General features: G+C 39.7%; 1 protein-coding gene across 1 annotated transcript; it reads left to right on the top strand.

Annotated features, from left to right (window-relative positions):
* The first annotated feature begins 10363 nt into the window (after positions 1–10363).
* LOC138904410 (uncharacterized) lies at positions 10364–10750 on the top strand. Its single transcript, XM_070192909.1, has one exon. It carries the CDS (start codon positions 10364–10366, stop codon positions 10748–10750), a length of 387 nt encoding a protein of 128 aa, XP_070049010.1.
* Positions 10751–11045: the final 295 nt, after the last annotated feature.

Genomic DNA, 11045 nt, shown 5'->3' on the forward strand with positions numbered 1-11045 from the left:
CTGTTTCTGCAAGGTTAGTATTAAAGTTTGTAAATCAGAATTATTAGGCGTACTTGGTCTCTAATCATGTGACTCTTTGGAAGTTCCTCCGCTTCCAGAATTAGCCAACCCTGATCGTGGAATTTCTACAGTTGCAGTATTGTTTGGTGGAGGTATGGGTGGAACAGTTGGTAGTCCCCTCATGAAAGCCTGGAGAGCATCATTCACGTACTCAGCAATTAACTGCTTCACAGCATCCTGGTCTACAGTTTGTTCATTTTCATGTTGTTCGTTGTTATGAGTAGTGGATCTTTCTGGTGATGCTTCTCTTGAACTGCGTGGGGTTCCTTGAGGTGACAGAACTGGAGTTCCTTCCACCTGCTGGTTGTTGTTATTGACATTCGACATGATTCAGTTAAGAGAGAGTGATTTGGAAAGTAAGAGAAGATTATCAGATTCCCGATAACGGAACCAATTTGTTTAACCAAAGAATTAGATTCTTAGTCAAAGCCTATTTTTAGAAGTACTCAGGTTACTGATAATCAAGAAATTCAATATTCTCTCAGAAATAAGAAAGGAAATTTAATAAGAAATGACAAAGTAATCAATAGAAAGCACAAGAAAGTAATTATATTCCAATAATAATCAGAACGTGTCCCTACAAATGACATTTTTTTCCCTTATATAAAGGTCTTCAAGTACAACGTCTTTTCCCTTTTATGACCGAGTCATTATGAGCATTAATGACATTAATGAAACTTTATAATTGGTAATCGTAAATGTTCGTAAAGATTCTGTAACATTTGTAATCATCCACACTCATTAATTGAAGATCCATGAATCTGTCCTTTTTACTGTCTTGGTTCATTCCACCGGTGCCTCTTTATATAACTTAAAGAGACTCGAGCAACCATTTCTTTTCATCTCGTGGGTGAATTGTTCGTATCTGATGCGACTCGTGTCTCTTTTAGTGCTCCTCTCCAGCTGTCACTTTTCTAGTGATCCACGTGCCTTACCATGTCAACCACATAATTAACTCCAAGTGTAATATTTATTTTTACCAATACAATATATTCTTGACCAAATTAATGTCTAAATTTACAAGGTTTAAGAGGAAGTTTTAGTTGGAGTGAAGCAGTTGGCTGCATAAGGCGAGGAGTGCCAGCCAGAGAAATACAACAGGTTCGCCATTATGTCGTATTATTTTTAACTGCCTACATGTTTTTTTTTTCTTCATACTTTTTTTCCAAATATGTTTCATTTTAGGATGAAAACTTTTAGAGGAATTTTCATAAAGCACTATAGTTTAGAGACTAATTATCATATGTAACTATAGATTGCCTAATTGCCATTCATAGTTACTGTACAACTGTTACCAGCTTTTATTACTTGTATTCAGACGCGCAACGAATACAACATGTGTCAATTATATTTATTCCTGCAACTATATTCATTCGGACAACAAATACATGAGTGTATATAAAAGCTACAACCTGTATCGACTGTATTCGTTTGTGCGACGAATACAACCAAGGCAAAATACATAATACTAGAATTCTCTCAGCGCGAGTCGAACTCAAGACCTCCGCTTATTAAGCAGGGTGCTCTAACCAACTTAGCTACCAGAGCTTATTGCTCTTTTGTTTTAGTTCAAAACAATTGATCTCTTGCTTCAGTACTACAAGTGAATTTACTATAAAATTCAAAATTAGCTATGAATGATAATATTTTGAAAGAATAGCTACGAATGATAAATACAATATATATATTTGTTTTATCACGTAATTTTTCCAAACTTTTACCATGGTAGAATAGGTACACACCGTAATCTGAAGTGAGCTTTTGAAAGATAGAGCTCTTGCTAACAAAGTTATGAAATATTTTGCTTCTTCTGTAGTTCCAATCATAAATAAAAAAAATTATTTCTTTTAATAGAGATGATCTTTCTATTCTTTCGATATACTTTTCTTTGAGTTTGCTTATTGCATTGCATGTATGTGCTCTCTTACACTAGCATGAATACAAATACTTGAAAATTAGGGTGTACTATCATATGATTGGTTTCTGATCAATAATAGGTTCATTTTGCAAATTCGTCGTTAAATGACTTCCTAATGCACCAATCAACTTGTAACATGCACTTTGATAGAAAGAAACCTTATTTTTTTCTTGTAGAATTGTGGAGCATTCAAGAGCTACCGGACATTATAAAGTGATAAAAAAGATTAACAATGAAATTTTTATATGCAAAGTGGAATTTGAAGGTGGTATATAAAGGGGCTTTGGGACAATGTTTTTCCGGCGTACAAAAGGCCTCAAAATACCTCATTTGATCGTAAAAATATAACGGCAGTTGTCACGTGATCAAGGCATACAAATCATGTTAAGAGAAAGATTGAGTTGGAGAGGAGTGGATCCTTGAGTCATTATCCAGTTTTCAAAATTAGGTAGTTAGTTTGTAAAAAAAGATATGTGGAGAGTTGACGCACTTAATAACTGCCTTGAATTTGGGTTGTAATTCAAGAGAGTTTTCTGATGAGTTTCTTTCACTTTGTTTTGTTAATCTTTTGTTGGATAATTATCTTTTATATTTGAATATTATTTTTTATTTTCTTGAGGTAAATTGGGTGAGGTATTAAAGAAATTCACATATTCGGTGTGGTCATCGACTCTTTGCTTGATGGTGGAGTTATGATGGGAAAGGACAACAATGTCTGCATTGTCAAGTTTGGTCTGCACAACAACTATCATGAAGTTTTGTTTATTACCTTAAACGTTTTTGGCTATATTATCGTTTTTATACTTCGATTCTCTCATATTTTTCTTCTTGTAAAACTTATTGATGCTGACAAAAAGGTACCTGGTCAAATTAGAAATTTAAACATCTCAAAAAACTTGCTAAACGTGTAATCACAACACATATGCCCAATGTAACCATCATTTTGAGAAATAGCATTCCGTTCAATGGTTTAAGGCTTCGATCATGTTCGTATCATGTATTATGACATGCATGTGTGGTCGAGTTCGATTTCGGATGATTCAGGATTGATTTGGAAGAACAATTCTTGATTTAGAAGCTTTAGTAAAAAGAGATGACCGCAGTTCGACTTTTGTGTAGACGACTCCGGAATGGTGTTTTGATGATTTCAATAGTTTCGTATGGTGATTTTGGACTTAGGCAAATGTCCGTATTTGGAGATTCATAGGTTGATTTGATGCATTTTTGCGAAAGTTAAAAAGTTGAAGGTTTGGAAGGTTGAAAGGTTTGACCGGGAGTTGACTTTATTGATATCGGGTTCGGATTGCGATTCTGGGAGTTGAAATAGCTCCGTTATGTTATTTGGAACTTGGATAAAAAATTTAACGTCATTCCGAGTTGATTTGATATGATTCGGTGCGAGTCGTAGAAGTTGAAAGTTCATAAGCTCATTTAGTTCAATTTGAGATGCAATTCATAGTTTTGATGTGATTTGAAGCCTCGAGCAGGTTTGCGTTATATTATGGGTATTGTTGGTATGTTAGGATGGGGTCCCGAGGGGCTCGTGTGAGTTTCAGGGTAGTTTCGGACCATTTCTAGGCCATTTTTAGTCGCTGATTTTTGGCTACAACAGTGTGCATTGCGATCGCGTAGAATTGATCGCGATCGCGAAGAGTAAAATAGGAAAATGAGCATGTGAATCGCGATCACGGAAGGTTTTTCGCCTTCGCCTAGAGGCAAAATTATGTTATCACTAACCCAAATTTTGAAGCTTATATCTTGAAATATATAAGGAATTTGTAGATGATTCAAAAATAAAAGTTGTAGCTCTTTGTGTATACTTTTAAAAAAATCAAACCATTTGTTATTTGGAGTTTTGTACAAAACGTTATGACTGATAAACTACAAATAATCTGGAAGAGATTGGGGAGAGTTAATAGAAATTTGTTCATTGCGATCGCGGAAAAAGTGCCGCAATCGCATAGAGTAAAATTGTCCTGAAAAATTTTTGTAATCGCGATCGCGAAGAGTACCCCTGGAACAGACATTTGAGTACTCTATTTCGAAGGTTTTATGTATTTTAGCATATTTTGAGCTAGGGACCTCGAATTTGAGCGATATTTCATGGGGTTTTCAAGCAATTCCTTGGTTCATGATTCCATAATTATTTTCATTATTAAATTAGTGAATTAAATGGAAGAAAATGAGAATTTTGTAAAATCTTTTAAATATGTAAAATGAGGATTTGAAGGGCGATTCGATATCGAAATTTGATAATTTTGGTATGGTTGGACTCATATCAGAATGGGTGTTTGGGTTTTATAAATTTTATCTGGTTCCGAGGTACGAGCCCAAGGGTTGACTTTTTAATTTTTTTTTATTAAAAATCAAAACTTTATTATCCGAAATTATTTTGTATGAGTTTTATTTATGATTTGAAGTTATTTTGGCTAGATTTGAGCCGTCCGGAGGTTGTTTTACTCGAGAAGGTCATTTTAGAGTATTTGTCCAACTTCTTTGAGGTAAGTATCTTGCCTAACTTTGTGTGGGGGAACTACCCCTTAGAATTTGAGTCATTTTTGCTAATTGTGTCATGTGAAGGTTGTGTACGTGAGGTGACGAGTACGTACTCGAGCTTATTTGTGGAAATTTGACCGTTTAGGACTCTTAGGTTCTTATGTTCATTAGATGTGAAGTTGTTTTAGGATGCTAAATCCTTCATTTACTAAATTCGCCCTTACGTGTGTTATTTGGAATTGATTGATTCATGTTCTACCCTTGTTGCCAATTAAACTCTTATGTGCTTTAATTGAAGTCGTTGCCTCTTTATTGCCTTGTTGTCTTGTCCCGAAATTGCTTAACCTTAATTGAAGTTATTATTATTTCTTTCATAGTTTCTTAACCTTAATTTAAGTTATTATTATCTCTCCCGAAATTGCTTAACCTTACTTGAAGTTATTATTATTTTTTCCGTAATTGCTTAGTCTTAATTGAAGTTTTTTCATCCCTTTCATTATTGTTGTTGTTGTACTCAGTGTTGTTGAGGTGAGGGCTATGCGTGGTTATGGTATTGAAACTGTTTTGAGGAAATGTTGTAGCATATGGGAACATGTTGTGAAAGTCATTTTATTGTGTTGTTATGTTTTGGCACACATTGTATTATTGAGAGGATTGTCGGGGTGTTCGCACATGAGTTGTCCGTGCTATTGTTATTATTGATATTTGCACATGTGGCGTGACAAGGCGGGCTATATATGTGGGTTTGCGTATATGGCGAGACAAAGTGGAAATATTATTATGCGTGTGTGGCGAGAGAAGGCGGGCATTTACTTTATTATTATGCACGTGGCGAGACAAGGTGGGCTATGTCGGAGAATGATTTGTGATCACTTGTGATGGCCTGGGACATTGTTACTGTTGATTGTTTGTGTAGCGGTGTTCCTACCTTGTGTGAGTTATACCTTGTAGATTTTGTGGTGATCGTTTCTTATGTGCCATTCATTGTCTCTACTCTTACTTGTTGACTTTATTTGTGATAGAACACTTGCACAAGCATACACGTAATTAACCACCCATATCGGTTTAAGAAGATGAATCCTGATGTTATTGACCATTTACATGTACTCTCGTCTACTTGCCTTCTATGGGAGAGTTGCTCTATTGGCACGTGAGTTGTCCGTGCGGTCATGAGTCATTGTTATTGTTGGCACATGAGTAGTGCGTGCGGATATTAGATATTGTAACTCTCTTGGCGCGTGAGTCGTCCGTGCGGTTATGAATTATAATATGGGCACAAGATGCCAAGTGATTAAAGTTCATGAATTGGGACCCGTGATTTGTGATTATGAGGTTTGGCACCTCGTGAAAATTCTTGAATAAATATGGTATGAAAGAGGTTGTTCTTATTTAGTTGTTACTTGATTTCCTTTATTTGGTTTCACCGGACTTAAATTGTATTCAGCTTACTCCATAATGTTATTACCTATTTGTTCCCTGTTGTTAATCGTTGCTTTTAGTTTCCTATTACGAGCATTGTTTTGTTATTTTTATCATGCGTAGCTCTACATTGATATTGTCCTCTGCTAGTTCACATTTATACTTGTTCAGGTTGTTTAGTCCAGTAGGTGTCTTGACTGTCCCTCATCACTACTCCACCAAGGTTAGTCTTGATACTTATTGGGTATCGCTGTGGTGTACTCATGCTACACTTCTGCATATTTTTATAGAGATCCAGGTACTTCGGAGTTGGTTGATCACTAGCTACTGTTTGGGTTTGCTCTAGAGACTCAGGGTAAACCTGTCGTCGCGTTCGTATGCCTCGTAGTCACCTTCCGATATTGTACTTGAACTGTCTATTCCTTTTCCGGAACAGTTGTACTTAGAAGACTATTCTCATAAACTCAATAGAGCTTATTACTTGTACTACCGGTTTTGGGATTGTTGGCTTTGTAAAGAAACTTTATGTTCCATATTTAGTAGTTGTTGGTTGAGTTGCCATTAATTCAATAAGTGTTAGGCTTACCTAATCCTTAAGACTAGGTGCCATCACGATATTCTATGTAGGAAAATGGGGTCATGACAAGATGGTATCAGAGCTCTAGGTTCATGGGTGCTACGAGTCATAAGCGAGTGTTTTAGAGTCTTGCGGATCGGTACGGAGACGTCTGTACTTATCTTCGAGAGTCTACGAAACTATTAGGACAGTTTCACTTCTTTCATTCATATCGTGCGAGTTTATTGATCTCGGAGTTTGAGCATTTGTCATTCTATTTTCTCACAGATTATGGGAACATAAGCTGCAGTTACTGATGGTGCTGCCCCCAGAGCCGGTATTTCTAGGGGCTGAGGCAGAGGCATAGGCCGAGGAGGAGCACGTGCTACAGCTAGAGCACTTGTTAGAGCAACAGTTGAGGTACCGCTAGTAGCTCTTGTTAGGGGACAGGTACCGGGGGAGCATGTTGTTACCCCGGGACTTCAGGAGACTTTAGCACAGTTCCTAAGCATGTTTGGAATATTGGCTGAGGCAGGGTTAGTTCCGGTTGTACTAGCTACTTCGCAGACCAGGGGAGGAGCTTAGACTCCCGCCGTCTATACTCCAGATCAGCGAGTCCACGTTGGTAAGGTTCCAGGTGTCATGCCGACACAGCATGTTGTTGCAGTTCAGCCCGTGGTTAGGGCAGTTGTCATGACCCAAAAATGACCATCATGATGATGCCTATCGTGGAACTAGGCAAGCCACAACTCGACAATTTCAACAAAGTAAAACACTCTTTTAGAAATAACAGCGGAACAATTTATATTAAAGGAAAAGCCATTTTAAAATAGAATTTAACCAAGATACGGTACAATCCATCCCAAAACTGGGGTATCACTAAGTACATGAGCGTCTAAAACCAATATACAGTCCACAACAGTATCTAGAGAATAAAACTGAAAGTGCAGATAGAATAAGGAAGGTAAATCAAGGCCCCGCGAACACCATGCAGCTACCTCAATAGTTCCCGAACTCTGATGCCTCAATCAGCAGCCGCCGCCATGACCAGGAACGCCTGGATCTGCACACAAGGTGCAGGGAGTAACGTGAGTACATCTAACTCAGTAAGTAATAAGTTCAAACTTTGAACTGAAAGGTAGTGACGAACTCAACTGGTACAGATAAAATGGAAATAACTGTGCAGAAACGTAAGCATGCTCTCAAATCACATAGGCAATTCAAACAGTAAAGTAAAGCAGATCCGAACAGTGTAATGAATATAACTTTGTTATCTCTACATGCCAATGCATATACTGTAAGTGATGCACCATGCAGACAGCCTCAAGTGCTCACACTCTCAATATCTCAACCACTCGGTATTGTATATGGCCCACATGACCCAGGGAAGATCCATCCCAGAACATATACAACACTGACCATATGTCACCCAGTACCGAGGAAAGGCCAATCAAGCCATGTGGAGAAGATCCATCTTCAGGTATCAAGTACTTCGGATAGGATCCATGTCCAGGGAAGTTCCATCCCTTAATAATATCATTCGCGCTCACTGGGGGTGTGTTACAAACTCCGGAGGGGCTACTACAGCCCAAGCGCTATCATAAAATTAGTATAACCGTTGCGGCGTGCAGTCCGATCCCATAACTGTCACTCATAATCAGGTTCTCAACTTCACTCAGTCATCACTCTCTCTAGTCTTACTCACGGGCTCACAATAACATGAAAACTAACCCGAAACAATGATATGATGTATCCGTAAATAACAACTTAGATTGAGATAGGATATGAAATGCATGAACATGACTGAGTACATAATATCAATTAAATCAGTGAGATGACAGCAAGAAACGACCACTAGGGGTCCCAACAGTTCCGGCATAAAGCCTAAACATAATATCTAGCGTGATTGACAGCTCAATTACTTTATCATAAGATGAAAACACGGATATCAATAAAATAAAGTCACTATACAGTACCATGGAATCAACCATGCCATAATTCTCACAGTGCACGCTCGCACGCCCGTCACTTGGCATATGCGTCATCTCAATACCAATCGTAAAGCACATAGTTTGGGGTTTCGAACCCTCAGAACCAAGTTTGAAAGTGTTACTTACCTCAACTACGCAAAATCCTACTCTGAAATTCCTTTGCACCTCAAATCAGTCTCTAAATGCCCCGAATCTAGCCACAAACAGTACGATATAATCAGTATAGGCTAAAGGGATCAATTCCACCAGAAAACTACTAAATTATAACCCAAATCCGAAATCGGGTCAAACCCGGCCCCAGGCCCACGTCTCAAAATCCGATAAAAGTAACAAAACCCGAAAGCCCATTCACTCACGAGTCTAACCATACTAAATTCATCAAAATCCGACATCATCTGGTCCTCCAAATCCCCAAAATCCACTCTCCAATTCTCAAGCCCTAAACTCCCAAATTTCACTTCAAAATCTCACTAATTGGGTGGGGAAATCAATGGGGAATCAAGATTTATGATAAAAAATGAGTACAAGAAGCTTACCTCAATAATCCCCTCGAAAATCTTCTCCAAAATCGCCTAAGTCCGAGTCTCAAATGGTGAAATAAGACTAAAATTGCGAACCCTTGATTTTAAACCTTCTGCCCAGACTTTTCGCATCTGCAGACCCATTGTCGCATCTGCGACGCCGCACCTGCAAAACATTCATCGCAGGTGCGGATTCCACTTAAAATCCCAGATTCCACTCCTGCAGCTACAAGACCGCATCTGCGCCTATCGCAGGTGCGGAAACCCATCGCACCTGCGGCAAAAACTCGCACCTGCGCCTAGCTGCCCGCTTTTGCGACCATCGCAGGTGCGGGAAAATCTTTGCACCTGCAGCTTCTGCTCAATTCAACCTTGGCCGCTTCTGCGGTCCCATCCTTGCTTCTACTAGCTCTCACCTGCGGTTTTCACTCCGCATGTGCGATTACACCAGCAACAACAACACTTCAGCTGCCCCTTTCAAATCCAAAACCAAGTTCGAAACCTTCCGAATTCCACCCGAGGCCCCCGGGACCTCAACCAAACATGACGACAAGTCATATAACCCAATACGAACTTAGTTGAACCTTCGAATCACTCAAAACAACATCACAACACTGATTACACCCGGATTCAAGCTTAAAGAACTTCTAAACTTCCGAATTCCGCAAACGACACGGAAACCTACCAAACCACGTCCGATTGACCTCAAATTTTGTACACAAGTCCTAAATGACCCCACAAACCTACTCCAAATCCTGGAAATCAAATCCGACCCCGATATCAAAATTTCCACTACCGGCCAAAATTGCCAAAATTTCAACTTTCTCCAATTCAAGCCTAATTCTATTACAAACCTCCAAATCACATTTCAGACGTGCTCTTAAGTCCAGAATCACCTAACCAAGCTAACAGACCCATTAAAATTCAAATCCGAGGTCGTTTACATATAAGGCAACATCCGGTCAACGTTTCCAACCTAAACTTTCAATTAAGAGACTAAGTATCTCAATTCACTCTGAAATAACTCCGGGCCTGAACCAACCAACCCGGTAAAACATATAACAGCTGTAGAGAATAAAAGAAGCATAAAATGGGAAAATAGGTCTATAACTCTCGAAACAACCGGCCGGGTCGTTACAGCAGCAGCCTCGGAGGAGGAACAACTTAGACTTGCGAGGTTTAAGAAGTATTGCCCTCCTACCTTCAGTGGTTTGGCTTCAGAAGATGCACATAATTTTCTAGAGGAGTGCCATCGCATTCTCCACACTATGGATATTGTGGAGACGAGTGGGTTGCTTTTGCTACATTCCAGTTTAAGGGAGCGACATATCAGTGGTGGCGAGCGTACGAGTTGGGTAGCCCGGCCGATACAACTTCACCTTCATGGACTCAGTTTTCAGAGATGTTCTTGAGAGATTTTGTTCCTCAGACCCTTCGGGATGCATGGCGCATGGAGTTTGAGCAGCTGCGCTTGGGCAGTATGTCAGTGTTAGAGTATGCCATTAGATTTAGTGATTTGTCCAGACATGCAACTGCTTTGGTTTCTACAGTCAGAGAGCGAGTCTGCAGGTTTATTAAAGGGCTCAGTCATGGTATCCGATTCAGCATGGCTCGGGAATTGGAGATGGATGTTTTGTTCCAACAGATGGTAGAGATTGCTCGCAGATTAGAGGGCATGTGGGATCAGGACAGAGAGGTCGGTGAGACTAAGAAGCCTCATGGAACGGGAGGATATACTAGTCCCTACTTTGGAGGCAAGGTACGCCATGGTAGAGGTTTTGTGGGTTAGGAAGTTCAGTTTGCACTTCAGGCTTCGCGCGGTGCTTCAGATATCCATGGGTCTCAGAGATCCCGTACCGGACAGCTTCTGCAGCCACGCCAGCGGAGGGGTTGCTTTGAGCGTGGAGATACCAACCACATGGTGAGAGATTGTCCCAGACTCCGGATAGATATGTCGCAGCGGGGTATTCAGGCGGGTAGAGGGTGCCCAAGAGGGGAGGCCCGACCTGTTGATATGCTTTCTATGGTGGGGCTGAGACCACTGCACCTGATGATGTAGTTACAGGTATGGTTTCGATTTGTTA

Source organism: Nicotiana tomentosiformis, chromosome 2 (genome assembly GCF_000390325.3).
Source record: "Nicotiana tomentosiformis chromosome 2, ASM39032v3, whole genome shotgun sequence".
In the NCBI taxonomy this organism is placed as follows: domain Eukaryota; kingdom Viridiplantae; phylum Streptophyta; class Magnoliopsida; order Solanales; family Solanaceae; genus Nicotiana; species Nicotiana tomentosiformis.